Below are 26,954 nucleotides of genomic sequence, written 5' to 3'. Positions count from 1 at the left end.
CAGTTTCATCCGAAAGGCGATGAAATAAATGCAGGAGCAAAGAATTGGGGTGCTATATGAAGCCCAGGAGCTAACCATTTTTGCTCCTGACCTTGACTAACTCATCAAAACAATGTCATAAGAAAACAAAATGCACAACTACAATCCACAGTTGAAATTGTATTGTAAACAGACAATTTTCATAGCGCGAAGACTTCTATGAATGCGTCAATGTACGAGGCAGATTTTGAGCCACCACCCCTTCTTAGGTGACTAGGGGGTCAATGATGCGGCAGATTTCGCACCCCCTCCTGGGTTACTCGGTGGGACGGCCGCCCCCCCCCCCTCCCCTGGGCCCCCTCCCGTGCGCACGCCTATGCTCACGCTTTCAATGTATGGTGATGAGCGGGACCGAGGTGTGAGCTTCGTGAAATACGTTGGAAGACCTCCTAAAATTGTTGGCCGCACTTTGGCATCACCGTCGGCTTCTCATGCTCCAGCTACACGGCCCCACCATTTATATTCAAAGCGTAGCCAGTGATGATGCCCGAGGCGTCGAATTGTCTTCGGTTCAAAGTTTAAAGGATGGCCGGCTTCCATTTCCTGCGTTACTCCTCATTACTTGGTGGAATGCGTCTTCCTCTCTTTCTCTTATTTTCACTTTACATCAACACTTCAGCTAGCCCTTCCAACTGTTTGTGAAGAGGAAAGACGCTGTGGATGCGCACCGACGGCCAGGCGTCGCGCGTTCGTTGGCTTCAGTTGCCCGATCATCGTCGGCGGCATCGGCTCGACGGAGATGCTCCTCATACTGCCACCGCTCCAGGCGTGCGACCCATGTCGAGTCGTAGTGCAACTGAACACGACGCTACCGCGAATCTTTTACGTCACGATACAGCAGACCAACGCGATTGGTTGACCAAACATATTCGAGAAAGACTATGACGTCTTAATAAAGGCGGCTACGCCAAACGCAGCGCGCGTACTAGCGCAGACGAGCTCACCTGGCTGCCAGTGTGAGCTAGGTCATGTGATGAAGAAGCAAAAACTTTCCGTTGCGCACAATGTAGTGCACGCTTTTTGCAATCCCACGTTTCAAAAACGCTGGCAACCCGGCGCTTCATACGACGCCATGAGTGTGCGCGGCCTGTATGTCTAAATTAGGGTACCTCGAAGTCATTGCCGCCGAGAGCAGGGCGGTTATACCATTTGTCCAGGTGAGCGCCATATTTGGTAGAAGTCGTTGACGCGGACGCCGCCTCTTCTTAAGATGGCATGAAAACATGATGATAGACAAGCGCATTAAATTGCAGAAATAATAAGCTTTTATATAAACAATTAAGTCCCCGACATTATATTCAAAGCGTCTGCAATATCACGAGTCTGCGGGCTCCGACACAACGAGGTGGCTCTGTTAAACGTGTTGCCACACTAAATATTCTCTACATCAGTAATCTGTGATCCTACCACTGGACAACTTCGCTGTAAAAATAGCGCAGCACCTACACAGAACGCATCACATCTATCAGCTCATCTCACATCCCATACGAGTTCCAGTACGCACACGGTGCCATATGTGCCGCAGTGCAGGCGTGTCGCGGCAACTTTTAGCAGCGGATGAATCCCTCCAATAGCTTGACGGTGGGGTGTCGTGACGTGAAATGTATTGAAAGACTCTACCTTGAGAAACACGTAGACGGAACCTCAGAGATTAGGGCATTATAAAGAGTGTTGTAAGCTCACAAACTGTGGCCGATGTTGCTCTTTGTTATATATGTTGCATACTCCTCGTGGAGAGAAGTAAGTATAGTTGTCAATAAGAGAAATTTGGCGAGTACACCTAATACCATGCCGTACAGGACTTTGGCAAGCGACCTGGAGAGATAAATAAAAGCTAAGCCAGCCAAACGCAAGAACGGCCACGCGTATGGTTGTTATCCGCAGATTAGGATCTTTGTCAGCCTTGAGTGAAGCCTAAGTTGGCGGTGAAAGTGCTCTACGAAGTCATTGCTTTCCGGGTGGTAGATCGTAAAATGAGTAAAAGGATATTGTAACGTGGTTGCTGATAAGGTGGGATCGTTCGAACTAAACATGCGCCCGCTGTGGTGACCGAGTGAAAATGCGAAAGCAGACTATGCATGTAGGAACAACCATCGAAGCGACTCTCTTGGCAGTAATGTCCTGTAATGGCGTCGGCTCCGGCCACTCTGACATAATGGCGAGAACATGGTGGAACACTTCCGACGGCGCAAGTCTCCTACGACAACGATGTGCAAGCAAAAAAACTGTGCATCAGGCACCGCGAATTGGGCCACAAGTGTGAGATTGTACGTGATATTTTGCACGGTTGGCAAGCCAGGAAGGAGTGTGTTTTCACTGTGAATGTGTTCTGAGAACATCGTTCGTTGTTTGGTTCCCGTTTGATTCCTGCAGCACGGGCGGCGGAAGTTAGTCGGAAAGACCCTTGCGTAATGGCCGACCAACGTAAGGGTGCTAGCTGCCTAAACCCACATTCCCATCGTAGACAATGTGGAGGCCGGTACTGTCAGGTATACCTTCCTGAGACGGAGAAACAGAGCAGTTTGATGGCAGGTACTCATGCATTCCCAACAGTTTTGCAAGTCTGCAAGCTTTGCGAACTCATGGCCAGAATCGGCTGCGTCGAATTAGAAGCGCCGAATTTTCCGGCAGCACCGCGATTGACTCACTCCCACCGCCGTGTGAGGATCAGTGGTGCAGTGCCCACCATTATGTCCCCTCTTTCTCCAGTCGAATGAACACTGTTCTATTACAGGCACATGACAACAACCAGAAGAGAGCTCGCTGTAGGGCTCGTGGATAAATTCGTCGCTAAGCTCGTTAAGCTCGTCGACAACATCGTTGAGGGCTCGTCGATAAAACGCAGATGAGGTCTCGTCCTAGGTAGGTGGCACTGGGCACGGAACATCGATTCACGGCGTAAGCACTTGTCTTTTCAAGCCGCCCTCATCACTCATTCAATAAGACGGAACTATTTAAAGTATAAACACATCAGCGAGGAGAGCGATATATTCAGGGTGTTTTTTTTTTAGAATGTACAGAAGTTTTATAAAAATCCTATGACAGTAAAGCTCCTGCAGTTTTCGCACATGAACTCCACGATGTTGCGGAAATACTTTGCCCCAGTTAAAATGACATTGTTGCGACTAATTCACACAAACTCGTTCATTAACTTTTTAATTATTGACTTCAGGGCAGGTGTTTATATTACAAAGCTTTAGTGCGTGCCAATTTGTGGCATATCATTTTTTTTTAGAAATCGCAAATGTTGCAAGTAGTTCGGGATATTCATAATCGAAATCAAAACCCGGCGCGCACGAAGCGCGACCATTCTGCTACGCCAAACCGGAACTACCCGTCACATGGGAGTGAGGAAATTTGAATGACGGCGCACCGCGGCCGTACGTTCCCGTGAAAACCTGCAAGTCATCTCACGTGTACCCGCGCATCACCTTACGTTTGCGCGTAGTGTTTAATGCTTATATGTTTCTTTCTAATTGTGCACAAGAAAGCCACAATATAAACCTTTTCTTTTTCTGGGAAGCATAAAACTCAGTGGGGACCACTGTGGTGCTTCTTCTTGCTGACAGGCAAAATAGTTTCTCACGCTCTTTATAGTTTAAGAAAAAAAAACAGATAGGCGCCACCGATCGCACGCAAACATTAAGCTGTCTACTAGTGTATTTTAGAATGCTTGCTGATTTTTCTGATCAGATTCTGGTTTGGCACACCTTCATTGAAATTTCATTAGTTCCCTGTCACGTGTCATTCCGCTGTTCCGCCGCGCTTTGTGCGCGCAGGGTGCGATCGGTTTTGATTTGGCCCTTGAAATTCGATGATGAATATCTCTAACTGCGCCTAACTTTTGTGATTTCTGAAAAAATAGCTGTGCCATAAATTGGCACGCACAATAACTTTGTAACATAAGCACCTGCCCTCAAGTCAATAATTAAAGAGTTAATTAACGAGTTTGTGGTAATTAGTCTCGTCAACGTCCTTTTCGCTGCGGGAAAGTATTTCCGCTTCGACACAGGAGTTCATGTGCGAAAACGACAGGAGCCTGACTCTCATAGAACCTTTATAAAAAAATTGTATTTTCTAAAAAAACACCCTGTATAGGCCTACACAAGTAGCTAAGCAACGATGTACGTAGAACAAGTACATACGTTGGGCGAATATGTACAGGAATATGCAGGATACTGAAGTGGAGCATTAGAAGGAGGAAGGAAAGGCAGGAAGGTCAAGGAGGCGCGCGTCTCGTTTGGTACCCTACACTAAGTGAAACGGGCAACGTGATTAGAAAAAAGGAAGTAGACGTGGAAGCATATAAGGCGAAACTGTTAGCCGGTTCGCTTTCGCTACCATGCACGCTTGAGATCGGAACCACCTATGTGTAATTAAGTAAGAGTTTCTAGGAGAGAAGTGCCCTGTTTGACTGCATGAAGGACAATCGAAGCCACAAAGCGACGTTTCAGCTGTAATTCCAAGTAATTCGAAGGTTGTGGGTTACGATCAAATCGACAGAACGGGTGATTTTTCGTCCGCTTTCATTCATTTCAATTCACGCCATAATCACTGCGCTGCATTTAAAAATGTCACATGTAACCTCCCCTTTGCTTTCGTTTTCTTATTGGTCTGTTGGATTTATATGGTTATGTCTAACAAAAAAAAACAAAAAAAAAACACGGGAACCCCGAAAAGACAAAAAGTTCCGCATTTTCGACCATGGAAGGAACTGGTAGCCTACCGCGCAACCACGAAGGAGCGAAGAAGAAGGACGGACATGAAAGAGCGCAGGTATCACAGAAGAACTTTTATTGTCGAGGTCTGCCGTGTGTCGTAGATAGAAAATTATCATCATCACGAACCGGAACGTGCTCAGCCACCGCCCAAGCACTCTGTACATATGGTTAACAAGATAAGCTGGAACGTAAGACCCCGGTGTTTATCCCTGCTTTAATTCCGATAATTCGTTTAAGTCTCCCTCAATTATTACTCTGAACAGAAATCTTAATCGGTATTTGCCGCCCGTGTGTTTCCTCGTTAATCTTTAGTGGACCACTGTGGTTAGTAATGGGATTTGCCAAATTTCTCTGGCATGTAGCAGTCCTATAGGAGTTTTACAGAAAAGATGTTATGATCGAGGTTTGCCGTGAACAGAGTGAGAGAGAGAGAGAGGCGGGACTCGAAATCGCGTCCTCACGATCCGAAGGCAAGCATGGTAACCACTTGGCTATCCAGGCAGGCTAGCGCAGCCTAGCCTAGCCTTGTATAGTATAGTACAGCAAGGGGGGTGGGAAAGGGAATTGTGAGTGATTAGGACCGATGTGAGAGTGGAGGGGAGGGAAGGAGGAGGGGTGAACGAGTAAAAAAAGATGGAGAGAAATGGAGAAATAGAAAGAAAGACTAAAAAATAGGAAGCGAGGGAACTACAGAGAGAGAGAGACAGCGAAAGAAAGAAAGACTGAAAGAAACAGCAAAAAGAGAGAGAAAGAAAGAGAAGAAAGGCAGAAAAGGTTAGAAAGACAAATGGATAGAAAGACACAATCAGAAAAAAGAAGAAAAAGAGAGCAAGCATAGCCACGTGTAGTATAGTATAGCAAGGGGCGCGAAAGAGACAGGTGAGAGGGTAAAAGCCTAGCCAAGCCAGGCTCAGCTAGGTGCCTACCACCTCTGCTGTGACATAGCCTTGCGCGACTTAGTTAAAGCTGCGCTAATTTTTGAATGCGAGGAACATCTACGAATTTGGCACAAAAGCAGTGTAAAAAACATGGCTGATCCCTCCGTCATAGGATTCGGTATAACACGAAAGTGAAACGTGTCTTCACAGAAGTAGTGTTTATTGCGTAGCAATATATGAGAGCTTGTACAATGTCTATTCGTGTTTGGCCGCTATAGCACCGTTTGACGTGGATGCACCCATGTTGACGGCATGTCTCTATCGCGACGACTAACGTCCTGATCATGATTAAACCGTTGTGGTAGCTGGCGTTGTGAACATATATTTGGACACAGCGAATCGTGAATCCCGCGTAAGGATGATATCAACAATCTAATAACCAACACTGGTACCCGGTATGCACTTCTTCAAAGCGTCGTCAATTAAGAAGAGAAACGGGACGGGGTGCGCTTTCTAGTAATGGGTGACTGACGCCTGCGCTCATGCATACACTACCACACGCTGCGCTTCAGCAACACGGGAGGTAGATGTTCGTAGCCTGAGCCGCAAACGCGTCCCGCTGGCCTCTGTCTCGCAGGCGCTGGTCTCGCTCCACCAAGGCACGACATTCGCCCGTCGAATTTGCGTCCTTTTTGCAACGCGTATTGCAGCAGTTTTGTTAGTCGGTGCTCTCGCAATCGAAGTAGTCGGCGGCGGAGTCGGCGGTGCATGTGGAAGCTGCGCTACTCCGATGAGCCGACGCACGCTAACGCGAAGCGAAAGGCAAAGAACGAACTGCGTCAAGGGTGCCTCGGCGATGGCAGCGCGCCGACGCACACCGAGACGTCTTAACCATGTGCTCTGATATCGCGCGTGATCTCAGAGTAAACGCTAGAAAGTGTGGATCGTGACGCATTACTTGTTTTCACCTCTCACAGACGGCGGCACCGCCCGGCTCCGCGCCGCCTACCTACATCGCCAACAGAGAGCACAGTGCAAAATAGAATGTGTGAAAGACATAAGGCGCGTTCGTGCCGTATCCTGCACTGCCAAGTTAACTTAGTCGGAAGGGCGTCGGGCGCTTGCCGTCGCGGCGGCAAGGGCGTGGGTTCGATTCCTAGCGGGGCATCTTTTTCTTGGTTTTTTTCTTTCTTACCAGTTGGCGTCCATTTTATCAACGTCATATCCTTGACGGATGTACTTGGTGGACCCCGGCATAAAACACTTTCGTGTTAAAAAGACTCTGACGAGTATGGTTTGCGCACCGGCCCAAAGCCATCGAAAATATTTTAAAAATGCTTATATTACAATAATTCGCATAAGATGAAAAAGACTTGGCAGCTCGCCTGCAAGAAAATACGACCGCGAGCAACCGTTTTATTTGTTGTTTGTTCCAAATACGCTGTTTCTGTTTTCAATACAACCTAGCAATGCGTCTTTGAATGCCAGAAATCTACTGTCATTGCGAGGTTAAAATTGAAGATTGCTGTATACTATCGACAAAGCCTGTTCCACTGACACGCTGCTGAAATAACTTCCTTCTCGCTTCCTTCAGTCCTTACTCTGTATGGTCTAGAAAGTTGCTTTGGCACAGCCCTCGAAGCTAGACATCAAATTATACAGTTGGGAAATCATTAGGCAAGCCGAAAAAGTGCGCCACGGATCATGAATACAACATTTAATTGATGTTTTTCCCGTGTGGATTGGTGACAATTAATAAAGCAAGCCCAGAAATGCATATGCATGGTAGCACCTGCTTCAATCTGATTTTTCTAGCTAAGTTTCTAACATGCAGGACTCTTGATCTGTTACTTGTCTGCAGGAGGTTGACCGCAGAAGAATATCGTCACGTGGTAGTGATGAGTTTTCACGTGGTAGTGATGGTGACGTCGGTAGTGATCAGACTGTAGCTCTAACTTTCAAAGGATGATGAGGATGAGGACGTTTGCTTTGCTGTTGCAATCAGGTATAACTTAACGAATACGGCACCGAATTCGCCGACCAAGTTCACGTTTAGCAACGGGCAATGGACTGCAAAATGAAGTTCTTTTCCACAAGTGGTCTTCGGGATTGCTCACGCTTGTTGCAATTGAGTGTAATGAGGCTGGCTATGTACTGATGCAGAATTTTCCTGGTGTTCTTGCTGTTCATCACAGTCTAGTTCTGGTAAATAGTGCCGTACGACATTCTACACAAGCAGCAAGCACTTTCACTTACTCAAAACACTGCTATATACGTGATAATATACATGCACAGAAATACTATAAAACCACTGCATGTAAATCATGTCTTATGACTTAAAATTGATGTAATAGTGACGCGACTATTTCTATTGTGCCCATGGTCGTCTTCATAATCAGTTACCTCTAAATTTAGAGAACTCTCTTCTCTTGAAACACAAACCGTATCAATCTCATGGGCGACGAATACTAGCGCAAGTCGTAGCATTCTACAAGATTCCTGTTGGTAAGTACACTCTTAATCAGGTCCTGTTTAAATGCTGGCGATATCCAGGAAACCAGGCGAAATATGTCCGGTTTCCTGGCTGTATCTAGCATTTTAAGCGGTATCTGAGTAAGAGTGTATAAGTTTTTGCGCTGTACTTCTGAGCACATGGCGTGTGCTTAATAAGTTCGGAAGAAGGAAGGTATCCAAGTGCAATTTATTTGAATCTCATGCAAAGAATGTGTGGTGCTGCTTCGTTAAAATAATCAGTCTTAAAAAATGGCAGAGGGACGCGACACACATCTGGCGAATGACTGTACAGCTAACACTCTAACCGTACAGTCTAACAAAACCCGATTTTACGAAGTTCCCGATCTAACGAAGGAATTTGCATTCGCCTGCAGCTGCCCGTAAAGTTCGATGTTGTCATCAGCCCGAATTAACGCAACAAACTTGACTCCAAACCCGATTTAACGAAGTATTTCTTGAAACAAATTAGTAAAAATGCGCTTACGTCTTTCTAATTTTGTGACAGGCGTGTTTTTCTTCGAGCGCACCGTGTAACGCCGTCGAGTTAGAACACGCAGCCACCCTAGTCACGACCCTAGTTTAATTTTCACGAGGCCGCACACCACGTGCATTCACGATAGACGATACTCTGCAGTCGGTAGCACTCTTATGTACCAGTTGGTGCTAGGGGCTGCGGTGATTTGTTGTCCCTGCAAATGCTTCCACATGAACACTATGATATTTGCTTTCGTTATTTCTTGGTGTATGTGAAAGACGGCACTGATCGTCTCCTCGCAGCTTTCTTGCTTATTGGCCTGGTCGCACAATCACTGCTTTCGATCTCCTTGTACGTATGTGGGCAGCCTGTCATAGCTTGACTTGACCGTCTGCCTGGTCAGCGTCCCGCGGTCATGGGAGGCGGGAGGCTCCATGCTCAGGCAGCCCTCGCGGACTCTTCAAAAGCGCATGCGTGGGTTAGCGGTAATTGCAATGCCGCTTTAGCGTGTGGCTATTGCTACGTTAGATTTTGATATTAGGGGCGAAGCTCCTTAAGGCGGCACCCGTTCGTCCCTCGTAGTCGTAGTCGTAGTGCGTAACCAGTCTTACGCTTTGACCTCCAAGGTGGTGCCGGTGGGAGATTTTTCCTGTGCGTTGTTGAACAATAAAAAATTCGCAGCGGTAGCTAAAAGCCGACTTCTTCTGTCTCTCATTCCCATTAGCAGCCATTCTTTACCTCCAAGGTAGTGCCTGGTGAGATTTCTCCTGTGCGTGATTAAACAATAAAAATTTTGTTCAAAACGCCGTTGATTGATGAAATAAACCAACGAAAGACGCCAGATGTTTTGTAAAAGCAAAACGGAAGAACGCCAGATGTTTCTAAAGCAAAAAGAAAAGACGCCAGCTGCTTAACGAAAGACGCCAGATGTTTTCTAAAGCAATGGTTTTCTAAACAATGAAAATTCACAGAGTACATCTAAAATTAAAGTGAGCTGCAAGTCGTCAAAGCTCATCGAACCTTTAGTATAAACGCGCCCGATCTCACGTCGGTGATGATGTACTGGGCAGAATTCACGGAAGATTCACGGTTTACCGATGAACCTCCGCAGCTTCGCCCACATCATCATTCACTCCGTGGAAATGCTGTGATTTTTTTCTATAGACCGAAAAGTCAGTTTCTTGATTTTACAAACTTCACGATTTATCGAAATAATTCGAGCATGGTCATAACTTGGTTAAACCGAGTTTCCCCTTCATTGAGCTTTATTACCAACGAAGTAATTTTATCTTTTATGTTCAAGGGACGACAAGTCCTATACATTCACATTATATTTGAAGTAAATGGGGCTTTGTATTTCATATGGTACACACGGAATCGCTAGATCATAGTTCGTGAGCGAGAACAAAGTGCGGAGCGCTATATGATTCTAGGAATTTATTTATAAATTGATGTTATTTTATTATATTAAAATATTCCACTATAGGAACATCCTTAGGCGTAAAAACGGCGTTGCTCTCACAACGGCTGGCACACGTAGCCGCTTGGGCTTTGTTTTGATTTTATTGCGATCGCAATTATATGGACAGTCTCCCTACTGAAAACGTTCCGTAAGTCAGTACCATAATTCCGTATGTTTCCGTATGATTCTTACGGAAATGTACGGAGAATATATGGAAAATATACGGAAAACATATGGATTCCGTACGAAACATATGGAATTATGGTACTGGCATGCGGAACGTTTTCAGTAGGGCTCGGCTGGATTTTGCCGTCGTCGTCGCCGTCATGCACCGTATATGTATAAGTATGTATATATATAAAAGCCCCAAAGAAAAATAATTCAGAAAAATGCTTCCGAAGCGGGGAATCGAACCAGGGACCTCTTCCTCCGCAGCGAGTGGCGCTAGCCACTACGCCACGAAACGCAGATCCTCCACGTAGCTAACGGCGAGCGTTATATACACATCCTTTACCGCTGGACGGACTCAGAGACGGCTGCGCTTATAAGCGATGTATAAGCGTTTCTTCATTACCAGCGAGATGGCGTTAGGAGCGCGACCGGCGCATTTAAATGTCGTCAGCGAGCTCGCTCGCTTCTTCTTATACTTGCGCAGGGAGAACCTTGCCCTTCCGCTGTCTGCTCGCGCGGTTTTCTTTTGCTGAGGGGAAGATGGATGTTTCACGCTTTCACCGTGATGTCCGCGCTCATGTTACGGAGCGTACGAAAGCCACTCGAGCTCAAGGGACGCCGCTAAACGAACAAACAGAAGATGAGCGCAAACTATCAATTCTCACAGCTCGACACTTGACGCACGCTAGTTTCCTTCGCTGCTTCGGCCGCCTTTGCAACAGGAGCGCTGTTCAAACTGAGAGTATCCATTGGCGAGCCTCACTTCATACAGCATTAGTTTCTTGCTATCGCATTCATTGCTTCGGCCTTGCGGCGAAACTGTGACTTTTTTTCAAAAAAAAAAAACAACCCTGTTGGCTCAGTGGAACATTTTATCTTGTTTGCATGTAGAGTGAACAGAAACAGAACAAAGAAACAAGGGCAACATGAAATCATCAACTCTCATCATTTTCCGTTACTGAAAATATCTAGACATGTTTTAAACATGCAGCCTTTGACCCATACCCCTTAGGTCAAATAAGGTGGAGGAAGAGGTGCGCCATGCCAGTGCCACAGAAATATGCTGCTACAAATGCATGGACGAGTTTCATAGCTGGTACCATGAAAGTGCAGGTGCAGTATATCGATTGAGAACGAGTCAATGAACTTTTGTATGATCGACGCAAATCGGCGGTCAGTCACTATAATGTGTACAACGTAGCAAATATCATTTGTAGGAATAATGACTAGTAATCAGAGAAAACATAGCAGTACTTACTATGTATGTCAGCCTTTAGTATGCCCATGAAAAGGCCATGGTACTCGTAGCCACGTAGCCGGAGCTCCTTGTAGATGTCTTCGGCATCGAGGTCGTAGTTCAGCATATCGGCGGGTGAAGTCACTGGCTCTAAGTCAACGATCTTCTCGTTCTCCTCAGCCGGACGAATAGTGCCACTCGCGACCACCGTGCCACCCTCGGAGATCTCGAACTCTCCTGACGCCCGCATAATGTTCACCAGATACCGCACTGTACCTTTATTCAGCCGAAAAAGAGCATTCAAGTATATGAAAAGTAGCATCCAGGAGAACATTCATGTCTATGTATCTATCAAGTCTTCAAGTTGTAATTGAAAAAATTTGTACACTATATTATTGCTATGTTTCAAGGCTAATGAGCTTAGGACTGACATTTATCCAAACCCTCCAGTTTATCGCAATATATCTAGAGTTATATCCCCACACAAACACATGCTCTGGGAATGTGAGGCAAATACTAAAAGTAATAATCCCCATGTTCTCTCAATGAGGTGGGCCGATGCCCTGCGTAGCTCAGCACTCGACGACCAAATCTGGGCCGTCCAGCGGGCCCGCGAAGCGGCGACTAGGCAAGACCTGAACGTCCAGGCGTGGGAGGCTTGATCTCGGGTCACCTACATACAGGACACTCAATTAAAGTTTTTACGGATCAAAAAGTTGAATGCAGTTCACTTTGCACACCGACACTGCCAGAAAATGGTATATATTTAGCCGAGAAACATTCTATTTATATGCATAAGAAAGTCACAGTTTCACCGCAACGGCGAAGCAATAAATGCGATAGCAATAATTTGGAATGTAACGCGAAGAACGGAATGAAGCTAGAAATTTCCAGCGCGTCGCTCAAGCGCAAGTGACGCACGAAAAGAACACAGACATGACGACCGCGAACTATCAAGTGTCACAGCTCGACACTTAAAGCGCGCTGCTAAAACATAAAGAAGGACGCACGAAATGAACGCACTAGCTTCTTTTAAAACACACTCATTCTTTTGGTAATTTGTCTGCCTTGGATCAACCTTGACCGGTATGGAACAAAGCTCACAGGGTCCCTTATGCGTTCACCTAAGACGACTCCAAGGCGAAAGCCATGTTTTTTTTTCTTGTCAGCTGATGTATTGTTGCACCCCCGCCCACCGTACGAGAGCTTGTATTGCGATAGCAATTATATGGATAGTGTGGGCTGATTTTTGCCGTCGCCGTCGCCGCCGTCATGCACCGTATATGTATGCGTCTATATATATATATATATGTGACGCTATGAATGAGTGACGTGCCGTGGCTCATACGCCATACTTTTATTCTATCCACGCGCACTTCTTCTTCGTCGGCTTCTACCAGAGATTACTGCCTTTATACGTCACAGGATTCCCCCTCCCCCCGAAAGAATGCGCGAGTTTAACAACAAAACATAAGCAAGCAGAGTGTTAAAGCTGAAATGTCAAAACGCGGAGTAGTTCCATGTCACAAGGGAGTTCCGTGAAACTAGCACAAAAAGATTCACAGGGGAGGCCAGTCGTCCGGGGATATCAAGGAGAGCTCTGGTGGGCGAGGCTGACTGTTGCGTTCGCGACAACATAAGCATGCCTTGAACGTGGACATTAATGATGACACATTTGGCAGACATGTAACAAATGAATAGTATTGGAGCACCTTGTAGAGACGGCAGCTCAGGTGCCGTAGGCGTCGCTTTGTGGTGACTGATAGAGACGCGGTGTTTTCACTTTGTGGTCCCGTTGAATGAAGCTGATGGGGTGATGGCTGTGTGCTTCCAGAATAGAAGGGTATTGTTTTGCGCCTTTTCAGTCGTTTTCTGTGGTGTTGTCGCAATCGTTTTGATCGGTGGCGCAGAAAACTTCCTTTACGGTCCATCCTGCGACTGAGGTGTCTCAGATGTTGAACTTCTCGTCGGTTTGGTCGTTGTCTTTTCTGACGACCTTCTTTATGCCGCAAGTGTGCTTTCGATGTATCAGTTCGTCGATGTTCTTGTTCGAGTAGCCGTTGTAGTCTATGAGATTCTTGGAGTTGCTTTTGTTGACACTGCTGCTTTTGTTGCGAGAGTTGGCGAGGTGGGCCTCTCTTAGGAGCACGAGTCTGGTTTTCCTTGCACCTTGATGTCATCGGTAGACAGTTGGCACTCGGCGTTCTATTGCAAGGCTAATCTGGTGAAGAAAGTAGTGTGGCAGAATGATCAGAAAGCTCCCCAGATGGTTCTGAGATGCCGTTCATTATAGATGCTTCTGGCAGTTGGCAATGCGCAGGGTTTGGTGGTTTGGTGATCCCAGAACTTCCGCATTGCTTCGACTTCCTGGTGGGTGATCACTGGAAGCTGATAGCACAGCAGACATGACTTGACTAGGTTCCATTTGCGAGTTTTGGTGAGACTGTGGAACTGTTGAAATACACCCTTGTGGCGAAAGACACAACTTGGACTGGTCCTGGCGTGATTGTGTATTTTCCCGATTCGTCAGCTCGTTTATGGTGAACGCAGCGACCTTGTGAGGTATGTGGTAATCGTTATGAAGAACAGTTGAGCCACTTGATGCAATACCAGGTGGTGGGTAACGCATGCGACACGAGGAATCATCTGCATCGGGTTCAATAATGTATTGTGTCCTATGGCGCAGTGAAGGTGTACGCGATGACGATCCTTGCGGTGCTGGAAAACCTGGTGGAAGGTTGAATCTTTTCAGAAAATGGCCTGAATGTCTTTCGATCAGTAGAGGCTTTACCTTGTCTGTTGGGAATTGTGAACTCCTATTCGACGTTCGAATGCACGTGGTATGTCTGGAATATTCATAATATGATGGGGGGCCCGTCGACGGTGTTCTCACATAAGACCTTGTTCGACAAATATGCTTGCTGCGTAAAGACTTCGCGTTATTGCCATGAGCAACTTGAAAGGTCACCAGCTGATGGGTTATGGACAAGTCTTCATCGTATTTTTTAAATGGAATGATCATTTCTTCTTTGATTTTTGTCCAAGATTCGTCGTTTTGAAAGATGTGAGTGAGGTAAAACTTGAAAGCCAGTTTGTTCGCGCTCGTCCTGTGTTTGACAGTTTGTTCGCGCTCGTCCTGTGTGTACTTGTTTGTTCGTTTCGTGCGTCCTGCTTTATGTTTGAGCAGTACGCTTGAAGTGTCGAGGTGTAACGCATGATAGTTCGCGCTCGTCCTGTGTGCGTTCTTTTCATGCGTTCTTTGGGCTCGAGCGACGCGCTAGCAATTTCGAGCTGCGTTCCGTTCTTCGCGTTACATTCCAATTTATTGTTATCGCATTCATTGCTTCGCCGTTGCGGCGAAACTGACTTTTTTGTACTAGACGTGAATTCGCACTGCCTGCAGGATAGGAGGCAAAGCAAAGGCTCGGCACCTCACCTCGTTTTGCACTGCTTCCGTGGTCGGCCCACCTATAACCAAGCGACGTCGTCATGTGGTGAAGCCACGTTCCTTGACATTATAGTGACATTGCGATGACGTGATGGCGACGTCACAACTTCGACTATCTGTGAAATCATGATGACGTCTTATGGTCACCACTTCACAATTCATTTTCCTCTCTCATGTTGAGGCTGACGCCGATGGTCAATTTTCGCTTTTGAGGAGGTATCTAAGCCTTCCGCCTCTATAAATTACCTCTCAGTCCTTAAGCGTCCTTCAGCGCGTTCGTCGTCGTTTTCGTCTTGCATAACGAAACGAACGCCGAGCGCAGCCGAGATCGAATGTAATACGAGAACACCTTCTATGAAGGCTTCATTGAAAGATTTCGGAATGGTAAAATAAAAGCCATCTCCAGGACATATGAGGACACACCAAAGAAGTTATAACTTTGCTAAACTTTAATGAAGACCACGGTGGAGTTACGATGCCTTTTTTGTGACTGCTGCTCCTTTGGTGGTTTATTCACCTTCTGACATGCAACCCGTCCTATCTCCTTCTTTCGTGTCTGTCACGAATACCAACTCAAGTACTTGGAATGTAATAGAAAGCTAATGAACTGTGTGTTCTTCTAAATTTTTTGCGTGAATCTATCGACATTTCAAAGTAGTTATACAGCTGCGGATATGGAATGGATATGGGCCGGGCACGTAGCACGTCGGCAGGATAACCGGTGGTCATTAAGGGTAACTGACTGGATTCCAAGAGATGGCAAACGCGTGAGGGGGAGACAGAAAATTATGTGGGTAGATGAGATTAAGAAATCTGTAGGCATAACGTGGCAGCACAAAGCACAGGAGCGGGTTGATTGGCGGAACATGGGAGAAGCCTTTGCCCTGCAGCGGGGGTAGACAGGCTGATGATGATGATGACGATGATACAGCTGCGATGACATCTTGCATTAGGGAGTATCGTAATCGTTGGGGAACTCAATTTACCCCTATCTTCTCACGTACGCAGGCTAGTACCCTCCCTTTTTTTGCTAAGCAGTTTTAGAACATGGTTTGTAGCGTTACCGGTGCGCGGGTACGTATGGTTTCAAATATAACGTGGGTACCCAGGAAGTTATTGCATGCGCAGTGGTGAAAAGCCTAACGCAAATATTTGCGTATGCTATTGTGAAACTGCATACTGTGCATTTTAAACATACGCATAAGTGTTGCGCGCTCATGTTTTACTAATGCTCGCATGAGAAGTGGTCAACCCTTGCTAGAAGACAGGGCATTGTCAGGAACTTCGACAGCGAGTCTAGAAATGTTTGCCCTAATTGCTAAATGTAGTACCTTCGTCTTCATTTTCATCACAAATTGCAGCTGATTGATGAATAGGGCCACCGTTATTCGCAAGTATAGCAGCTGGAACTCGGGCTCAATGTGCGACTGATTGCATACTCACCTGTTTTAGGCAGGATGACGACGCGATGAAATTTTAAATCCTCTAGTACTATTGGAAGTTCGTCGAATGGCTTCCCAAAGCGCTTCGCCAAGGACTTCCAGACCATCACTATGTAGCCGGTCGCCGGGAACACAACGCGGCGATGAATTTGATGTCCAGCCAAGTACGCATCTCCTTCGAGATCCTCGAGACCAACCTCGACGACATCCTCCGAAAGCTGCACAGGTAATGCCTTAAGCGTGTTTCCTTACGTTGTCTTGAAAAGGCGGTGCAGCTGTATACGCTTGCACTTCGACCGAAAAATAAGGCTGATTTAGTTTGTGAATGTATTTTAAAGCCGGGGTATATTTTGACTTGTACTTATGAATACTTCTGCACGTTATTTTCCGTTTATGTAGGTTGCTACCGAGCACATACTTTTACTAAATTGCCAAAATGCGCATGTTTTCCTTACCTTTTCTGTCGCAGTAACAGTCATAGCGTTGTAAACTACAAACATGAAGGATATGGGCGCTAGGGCGGCTCCCGCAGGACGACATTAAGGTAATTTAAATCAATCAATCAATTTTACAATATCTCATTGAAGGGAAGGTTGATCGTCAGAGTAAATGACAAAAGTACGACCACAGATATATTCATGGAACTTTTCGATTCCAAATAAAATAGCATGGACTTCGTTTAAAGAGTACGTACAAGATATACGCTTGGCTATTTTCATGCTAATCTCCGCGTGCGTAGGCCAAGAACTCCAGTGTCACCTATGAAGCAGTGGTCTATTTTAAAGCATTAATGTGAAACCACTTGTACCCTCTACAGAGTGGCGGAAGAAAGTAATGCAATAGGTTGAAACGCCTGGGAAATAAAGAAATAACTGATGGAAAATAAATTTTCCCGGCATGGGAATATTTGAACCTCAGTCCACGTGGTCCTTCAGCTAGTGTCTTAGCCACTGGGTCAAACACCAATGCTTACTGGCAATAATTATTTTACAGAGAGAATGCCTTTGAGGACATTGTGGTGGCGTTGTCGTCATTCGTCATCCGGGCAATGTATAAAACGTGTCGCGTGACCTGGGGGATAGGAGGAGCATCCTGACAGGCCAAATGGAAGGAGTTCGGCCACGGAGAGACGGTGTAAGTGAAGGAGGAGTGAATAAAGAAATGATACAGCGAAATAAATTTCATTGGCGAGGCGGAGTTTGAAACCCGGCCGCCACGGCACGAAGAGAAGTATCATAGCCACTGGTCTACACAACCACGCTTGCGGAACGCACATTTATGACAAGCATATGAGTGCGAGAGGGAGAAATGAATACGAAAGTAATGAATTAATCAAAAGTTTGCAATGTATGACGAGAAATTTATCACATGTATTAGCTATTAACTATAGTCGCATACAATTTTAGAAGTCCACACCATTTCCTCCTCAAAGGCAGATGCACGCAATGGGCGCGCACTCGAGACTGACGCATGAGCCGAATGGCCGTGACCCCGCCTTCAGAGAACAATACACAGTGCTTTAGTCGCAGAGGCGATCGGCTGCAGCGCTTCGGTCGTCTGGGCGGGACCTCTCGGGACTTCTTTAGTCGTATCCGACTACAGTCTATCTCTGACCATGCATGCTTTCATGCCCACCACCAGAACTCGGAGGAAAGACGCAAATATTAGCCGGCCCTTCTCATCATAATGTTCAGCCTTTTATATGCGCTGGCGGCATTTCACAGTATATAGCCACGATGGCAGCACACGACTGCTTTTTGCGGCGTAATGCGTTCTATCGATGCAGCGGCTACCATGGGAAGAAGAAGATGACATCCGCTTAAATTAGTAAGTGCTCCACGTGCAGCACTTGCGGTCGAGAAGGCGATTTGCGTTGTCTGAATTCATCAATAAATACTGTTAAGACTTGCGCGAACACAAATCAACTATCACAAGCCTTTCGAACAGTTTTGAAAATATAGCAGCCGTTTACGGCGACGTACACAAAAAAGGATGATTTCGTGCTAGTTTTAATATCAGTTGCTCTAAAACGAAAGGAGTATTAGTACCAAATAAGCAGTGTCCTCGCATGCACCTAAATATTCCGAAAATATGAGTTCTTGATGTAGTTCGGTAAAGTGGGCCTTTCAGCATCGCAGCCTACCTTCCGCTTGTAAGCTGTAAATGTTCTATTCCTAAACTATACCCACCGGAATGCATTCTAAGGTAACACTAACGTAATTTTAAGCGTACGTGTCTAGCAGTTGACGTATCCAAATATTCTTCAAATATGGAAATAACATATATTGATAACCAAGAGTGAATACTTGATAAAAAACCATACACAACGCAACAGTATACGTTATTGCGAGTATTACGACATGATTTGTTATTGTTAATTTCCTCAGCGTGCGAAATTGAGATTTTTGGTACACATTCAGGAACAGCTTCTATCTGGTTTAGCAGACGTCATCCCAAGGGACCTGCAGCGATTTTCGACTACACCCCAGGAATTCCACCAAGGAGCAAAACTTGCGGTGATACCCTATCTACATGGAGTGTCCCATCCCATCAAAAAAGCTGCCGGACGCGCTAGTGTCAACGTCGTTTATTCGGCACCCATGAAACTCCGTTCGCTGTGCAGGAGAGTTAACAACTCAACCTATGCAAGTGAGGAGTGCAAGAAGAAGCATGCCACCCGCTTCGTCCAGTGCAGTGTGCGTGTTATCTACGAAGTTCCCACATCCTGCGGCAGCAACTACATTGGTAAGACTACCCGCTGTGTAAACGATCGCCTGCGTGAACATTCCAACAACATTAGAACCAAGATAGGTAGCAATCTGGCAATACATTGTGCCGTGTTTCGATGCGCCCAAAACTTTCACCAAACACGCATCGTTCGCCGGTACCGTAATGATCGCGCCCGCGAAATATATGAAGCCTTCGCCATCCATGTGGCGGGTCACTCTTGTATCAGCTCCCCCTGTACCACACTAACTGGCAAAGAGACTAAGTATCTTCGCAGTCGAGCGTTCCACGCTTCGGTGACAAAGTACTGCAGGTGCGCAAGAGCTTGGAGAATCCTCTCCCTTCCCTCTGTCTTTTCCCTTTTCCAGAAGCGTATATATTTGCGCCGCAAAATTAAACGCATTTCATGGTAGTCAGCGCTAGTCCTGTTTCATCTGTCTCGTCCTTGTATTTTCGCGCTGTTTTTTACTGTAGTTTCCTAACATTTCCACACAAAACAATTCACTATATTTACTCAAAACAATGTGGCTCGCACTAGTGTCTCATCGAGAGACAGAGAGTGAAAACATGTTTAATTAAGGTTTACTAATGGCGAGAGGGTCCCTTATTACAAGAACCCTCTGGCCTGGACCACTCGCCGGGTGCGGGGAAGATTAAAGGAGCCACAAGCAGTCTTTCGCGCGGAGCCACCTGTGCATGCGCGCTATTACGCATCTACACTGAGCAGATGGCATTTTCGACAGTCCCATTACAGTACTGCCTCTTGCGCGAGATTACAGTAATATTACTTATAGATTGGCTATTTTAGGTTGTTCGCTCATTGCACGTGCCACTTTTATGACTACATAACAGTTCTTCACATGCGTAAGGTGAAAACAGCCTCACGCTTTCTTGCTGTTCACAACAATACTTCCGAATAAACAAAATTATCACCTGGGCCAACATTGGGAAATCGTTCCATTTTGCGACTGTCCACTGCTGGGAGTGGTCCCAGCTGACGAGATGCCCGATGTTCGGGGTGCCACGTGGCACGGGCAGGGGAACCGGTGGGTACAGCGGAGATGGGTCAAACTTCACGCCCAGCAAATGCAGATGGCCCAAGGAGTTGAGGAAGAAATCCACGTTGTCCGCGTCACGCTTCATCAAGCCAAGGCAAGCCGCATCGGTGCCAACGGAGCGTCTCAACACCGACTGCAAACCATCGATAGAGTAAAGCGCTGTATAATATATCAATACAAAAACTCACAGGGTTCCTTGCGCATTCGCCTAAAACAGGGGTCTCAAACACGCGGACCTTTCGCTGGCGGACTGTCTCCATCCCATGTCTTTTTTTTAACTCACAGTGTCCCTTATGCATTCGACCAAGACGACTGGAAGGCGAAAACTATTTTTTAACACGAAAGTGTTTTATGCCGGGGCCCACCAAGACTTCAGTGACGTATTTCCGTCACGGAAATGACGTCGAATAAATGTACACGATCAGATGCCAAAGAAAAAAAAACGTTCCGTCAAAGAGCATCGAACCCACGACCGCTGGGTCCGCAGCCACAGATGCCGGGCGCGCTATCCACTGCGCCACGGTCACAGACTCTAGAAGCTTTACAAACGCGCCTTTTATATCTACCACTCTCCCGGTTGGCGGGGTGGTGTTGCCCTCTGGGAGCGGCAAAGTAGAGTAATTATTACTGTGGCTTCCGCGATTAGTACAATTTTGTCAATGCCAAGCGCAATTTTGTGAATGCCTTAACACACCGCGCGGTGGCGACCTTAACGCAAGCGTCGTAAAAGCGTCGGCCTCGCTCATAGCATCACGCTAATCAAACCAAAAATAGCTCTGCGACGCGCGCCTGCCTCACCTGGCTGTCACACCGCGTTCCTCGCGTACGCGCTCGCCCCGAGAAAAATTACGGCCGGGCTACCGGGGCGGCACGACGCGCTTTGCGTTTCCCTCTAGTGCGGCCGTGGTGTTCAATCACATTTTAACATGCCGCGGGATGGCGACCAAGTTCTGCGTCCAATATGCGACGCTCTTCTGGCTATCACAACTCGTTCAAGATTACGCTTTCACCGTTAACTACTACGCTACCACAAGGGTTTGTTTAATCATTTAACATAGACGTTAGTCGTCGGCATGGAGATGTACCACCAAGCATCAAAGTGGGTGCATCCGCGTTAAATGGTGCTGTAGCTGCCAGACATCAATATACATTGTGCAAGCTCTCTTATATCAATGCACAGTAAACATTCAGTTGCTTCTATAAGGGCACGTTTTACTTTCGTGCTATTCCGATTCCTATGACGGAGGGATGAACCATGTTTTTTTTCTTCTCAGTCATTGCATCGGCCCTTCCTTGCGCTTTTTCTAAAGCTTTCTGCACCCTAACGTGGTTTTGTAGTGCCTCCAGGATCGGAGGCATTGCAAGCTTACTGCACCTAGAATGGCTTTGCACTGCCTCCGTGATCGGCTTAGCTTTTACCAAGCGACGATGTGGTGTCCCATCGTCGGGACATCACACCGTCGATGCGGTGATTATTATTTAGACTTCGTGTCAGAATAATTTGCGCTTATGGCCTAAAATGCGAACAAAACTCTGTGTACTTCAGTTTTTCTTTTGTTACTAGACGAAACGACTAACGAAAGCATATGAATAAGGACGACCTAATAACGTGTAAGCTGTGAGCTCACAACAACAGCCAGTTTGGTTGGCGATGGTGTTCGCCGCCGCCGCCGGTGCTCATCGCAGCGAACGCATACTAGAAAAAAAATCAGGCCCTGTATTCACAAAAACGTCTTGCGCTAAAACTTTTCATCAGAGAATATTTCTGCCAATCACAATATTTGACGATCATTAGCGAAGCCGGCTGACAAATGGGAAACCGCACGTACGAAAGAGAAATTTTGTGAATTCGGTCACAGGTGTCGAGCCGGAATCGAACCCTGCCATTCTCTGTGGCACTCAAGTATTCTGCCGCACACGCCCGCCAGTGCTTGAAAGTGCTCCGGAAATATACCCTACCAGCCTTCATGCCGGGCGAATAGCCGTTAGCAGGAGAAACATCGGTGCAATGGGAGACCAGGTTACCACGTTATAGAGGAGTTTACCAAGCCTTGAAGCGTACCAAGAACGAAGTGACCACATAGTCTTTGAAAACCAAGCCAATGATACATTTCGCTCGTGATCACGAGGTTTTCCTGTTGCTTCCCCCTCGCAAAATGGTCACAAAACAAATACTGCAACGAAAGGCTCACTAGAGACTACATTGTTCTCCTCCGTATGCCTATGAATGATGACGACTTCGCCTCCTTTGTATGTTGTTGGCGCTGATGCAGGCGTTAGCGTTTACAGCAACTTTAGTTGACAAGTTAATGAAATGTAATTGTCCAGGGTCAGTAAATGGCATTGATAAACTTGACGTATCGTCGAAACACGATGGGCATTATTGTTGAAAATTCATCCATTACATTCCATTGAAACATCGTTCACCGATCTGAATTTGAGGCCTCACTTGCACATCTTAAGGGCGTTTTCAATTTGAACGTGGCAATCCCGTTGAACCACATCAGCTTGTAAAAAACCAATGCAACATTGTTTAACAAATTACAGTAGTCAGTGTCGAAGGCACGTTGAAACATTCCTGAAATTGCTAAAAATACTAAAAACAGAAGCCCATTAGGCTACTTTCTTTCATTTATATAGAAACAATTTGGTGTGCCTGTAATTTTATTCCGCAATGTTCAAATTCCTGCCACAACCGCTACTCTGGCTTAAAAGGAACTAATTCGTAAATGCAGTAGCAGAATTGTTACTCTGGTTCTTGCAGCTGTAGAAACTGGTGGGGGGGCTTTTCAACTAAAGTGGTAGCTGTCTGCCTCATCCATTTACTCGGTCGAAACTGTCCCATAATTGTTTAACGTCTTTAACGTCCACTGCTGTGGCCTTGCAGACTTTTACAATAATGGCAGCCGGGAAACCCTGGTGTTGCAATCGAAGAAGTGCTTACTTCCCACCTTTAACCCCAAAAAATATGTTTGGGGTTAAAGCCTCTTTTCCTTCTGACACGACCAAAGGAGAAGGGAGAGGACGCGCTATGGTGAAACTGGGCTCTCCGTAATGGAGAACCCTGCACAAGCCTATGTGTAGAAGTAAACAGATGGACTTACAATGCAAATATGAGCAAGTAGGTACGGATTCATGCTTAGAACTGTGCAGCGCTCAGAAAAACCACAAAGGACGGAAGAAGTCAGAGCATGTCGTATGCACTTTTTCCATCCTTTGTCCTTTTTGTGAGCGCTGCGCAGTCTTACGCATGAATAACGGATAGACGTACTTTCGCATTTCAATTTTTCACGCCACGGATTACAGGGACCAAATTCAAAACCACACGTTCCCATTTGCCTGCACCTTCCTCTCCTTCCCCAGCCGTCATTGCGCATAGGCAAGAATAAAAGCTTTCGTTTAAAAAGTTTGATCACCTGATTTGCTGGAACTAATTACAAATACGTGATACACATGGTGTAGCCGCGTCGGTCGAGGCTGCGAGCCCTTAATCAGCAGTTCTGTTTGCTTGGCTCGTCAATCTGGCGCATATGAACATTACTCGATGCTTCAAAGTACCGAGCAAGGTTCCAGATGTATCAACTAACGCACGGGCCGCTCGATAGTGCATAAGGTGGCAGAGGGCTAACGCCGACACATGTCTGTCTTATTATATATTGCATGATGCGCCGTGATAATGGTACAGTGTTCCAAAAGCCCCCTCTTCTTACGAAGAATCTCAGAGACGGCACAGTAATTCTTCTTCAGTGTGTAAACAATCAATATACATTTCTCTGGAACGGGCATAGCCCTGAATTGACAATCGCATTGAGGAGTAATACCACGATCTTCGACGCCGCTGACTGCTGTGTTGTGTACCGGATTCAGTGAGTCGCGTAAGTATTCTATAGCGATACTGCTTCTTTTAAGGCAAAATTTTTGCAGCAGGTGCGGTAATTATGAATAATTTAGCGTTACATTTCACAAATGTTGAACGATATAAATCAGCAGGATTTATAGCGAGAACAGTATCTGGATGATGCTGACTAGAGTGGACGCGCATATATATTCAACATAAATCAGCCTAGGAAGAACAATGCAATGAAATTCGGCAATACATGCGAATGAGTAGCAAACATGGGCATACCGATGTTTCGCTTTTCATAAAATAAATGCTGGGAATATTACAGGAGGTCACTGAGCTCTGGCTCTCAAGGCACTGTAAGTTTGGCATCGTTTGCTCGCTGTGGTACATTTACGCAATCATATACAAGCACGCGTTTCTTTATCTCTTAACATGCGCGTTATAATAAAATGCATGGCTCACAGGTCATTACTGTGTCCGGAGCTGATCGTGGAGCCCAGGTCAATATAAATGTTCGCTCACCTGTAGAAGGCAGTGCGGTGCAACCTCAATCAAGATAGCGTCCTTGGGAACGTGTTGCAGAGCTTCGAAGAAAAACACCGGTGATATAAGGTTGTTCACGTGGTACTCCGGTGTGAACTTTTCCGCGAGGGCCTCGCGCCAGCGGTGCGGTGGTAGTGATGTGCTCAACCAACGTTTACTACGCATCTTGGGTTCAGGAACAATCTGCAAGAGAACCCGAACTAAGGTACTCCGCTGTAGATACGAAGCTTGTGTTTAGGAAGAGGAAGGCAGCGGTAGTCCGGCACATTTTTTTGCTTTTACAACTTTTCTTCGGACTTTTTCTTTTTTACAGTGCACTGAGTAGCTAATAACAATTTTAGTATTGCGAGCTGCCTTATATTCCTCAATTTTGTGAGGTCTATTCACTTACGCCTTAATTTAAATGCTTGAATTGCACAATACATTTTCATATGCCCCAAATACATAAAAGTAAAAATTCCACTAATTTAGAAGTGAATGGCAGGATCTGAGGTACGTTTCAAGAACCTGTTGATGCACCACAAGTTTTAAAAGTTTAGTCAGACGATATTTGGTCTGGTCAAGAACTCATGTTAGGTATCAAATAATGTAAGTCAGAAAATTTTCCCTATACAAGGGGCGCAGCAAGAAATTTACTTTGAGTAAAAGGGTGTTCCAATCCCCCTTTACGTATGTTCGTGCGCAGATTTCTAAGTGTTGGTGTACGTTTATGCTAAAAAAACGTAAAAATTTCACGGGGGGCGGGGGGGAGGGGGGTTGGGGGTGAAATCTCTTAACTCCCTGTCGCTACGCCACCACTGGATGATAGAGTGAGATGATGAGACGATCCATGAGATAATTACATGAGGTGACCACAAGCGTACTGGTTTGCTTTTTTTTCTGACGACCGGTTTCACTGAATTACACTTTTTATGGAGTTCACGTACGGCACCTTCATTTCGCGTAACTTTCTCGAATGCCGTCGCTTGAAGTCACGTTTGATGTACGACCGAATAGCTGTATATATTCTAGAAAGTACACGAGCATCAACGATTATAAAGCGTCGTTCATTCCATCCATAGATCAGATTTGCACGACTGACGACTCTTCTCGTCACTATCTTTGTGCTTGGTGCGAGACTTCATTTCAACGGGCACATGTCTGCCCCATGAACAGTTCACGTTTTGCTAACACTCACATATCTTGGCATTACACTGTGGAATTCGTTACAACACATTGTCTGGTTAATCAAATGGGCCCAAGCAAACTGTCCTGTAGCAGTACTGGGACGAGGAAAGGTTGCTGGTAAATATCAAGGAAGCGCAGGATAGCGCACCAAGGAACATAATTTCGTGAAATAGCAGTTACTAGGTACTTGTATGAAATGCCGAAGGAGGAGCGGTAAATTATTTTCAACTTTCACGCATATCTTCACGAGCCCAGTCATTCAGTGCTAAATGTGCATCAGCCAAAACAAGGAAGGATTGCACTTGGCGGAGCTGAAGTAATAAATTTTGAAGTGTTGTCGAAATCAGAAAAAGGCACTGTTTCGCCGCAAGGGCGAAGCAATGAATGCGATAGCAAGAAATTAATGCTATACGAAGTGAGGCTCGCCAATGGATACTCTCAGTTTGAACAGCGTTCCTGTTGCAAAGACGGCCGAAGCAGCGAAGGAAACTAGCGTGCTTCAACTGTCGAGCTGCGACACTTGATAGTTCGCGCTCATCTTCTGTTTGTTCGTTTAGCGGCGTCCCTTCAGCTCGAGTGACTTTCGTACGCTCGGTAACATGAGCGCGGACATCACGGTGAAAGCGTGAAACATTCCTCTTCTCCTCACCACGAGAAAACCGCGCGAGCAGACAACGGAAGGGCAATGTTCTCGCTGCGCAAATATAAGAAGCGAGCGGGCTCGACGACGACTTTTATATGCGCCCGTCGTGCTGCTAGCGCCATCTCGCTGGTAATGAAGAAACGCTTATTATCGCCTGCCGTCTCTGAGTCCGTCCGGCGGTAAAGGGTACGTATATAACGCTCGCCGTTAGCTACGTGGAGGGTCTGCGTTTCGTGGCGTAGTGGATAGCGCCACTCGCTGCGGAGCAAGAGGTCCCTGGTTCGATTCCGCGCTTCGGAAGCATTTTTCTGAATTATTTTTCTTTGGGGCGTTTATATATATGTGTATATATATATATATATATATATATATATATATATACATACTTATACATATACGGTGCATGACGGCGACGTGGACGGACATTTTCCAGCCGAGACTGTCCATATAATTGTTATCGCAATAACAATGGTCTCCTCCTTGTACCCTTTCTTTAATGGCACAGTGGCATTTTGGGACACGCTAATATAAAATACGGGAAATATTTTTGCCTCTAGAGAATAAAAACTGGTTTCAGAAAAAAGA

The 26,954-nt window shown here is 46.0% G+C and overlaps 1 protein-coding gene across 1 annotated transcript in view; it reads right to left on the bottom strand.

Annotated features, from left to right (window-relative positions):
* The window catches only part of LOC119391860 (fatty acid synthase), a 507,973-nt gene that overhangs the window by 417,187 nt on the left and 63,832 nt on the right, over positions 1–26,954 (bottom strand). Inside the window, exons 10-13 of the mRNA XM_049415427.1 lie at positions 24,539–24,742; positions 20,048–20,305; positions 16,389–16,605; positions 11,519–11,773 (exon numbers count right to left, since the gene is read on the bottom strand). Of these exons, the coding sequence (XP_049271384.1) occupies positions 11,519–11,773; positions 16,389–16,605; positions 20,048–20,305; positions 24,539–24,742 (934 nt within the window). The remainder of the gene's footprint in view (positions 1–11,518; positions 11,774–16,388; positions 16,606–20,047; positions 20,306–24,538; positions 24,743–26,954) is intronic.

The sequence above is a fragment of the Rhipicephalus sanguineus genome, chromosome 4 (genome assembly GCF_013339695.2).
Source record: "Rhipicephalus sanguineus isolate Rsan-2018 chromosome 4, BIME_Rsan_1.4, whole genome shotgun sequence".
NCBI classification, from domain to species: Eukaryota; Metazoa; Arthropoda; class Arachnida; order Ixodida; family Ixodidae; genus Rhipicephalus; species Rhipicephalus sanguineus.
This window is presented reverse-complemented; position numbering and strand designations above follow the sequence as displayed.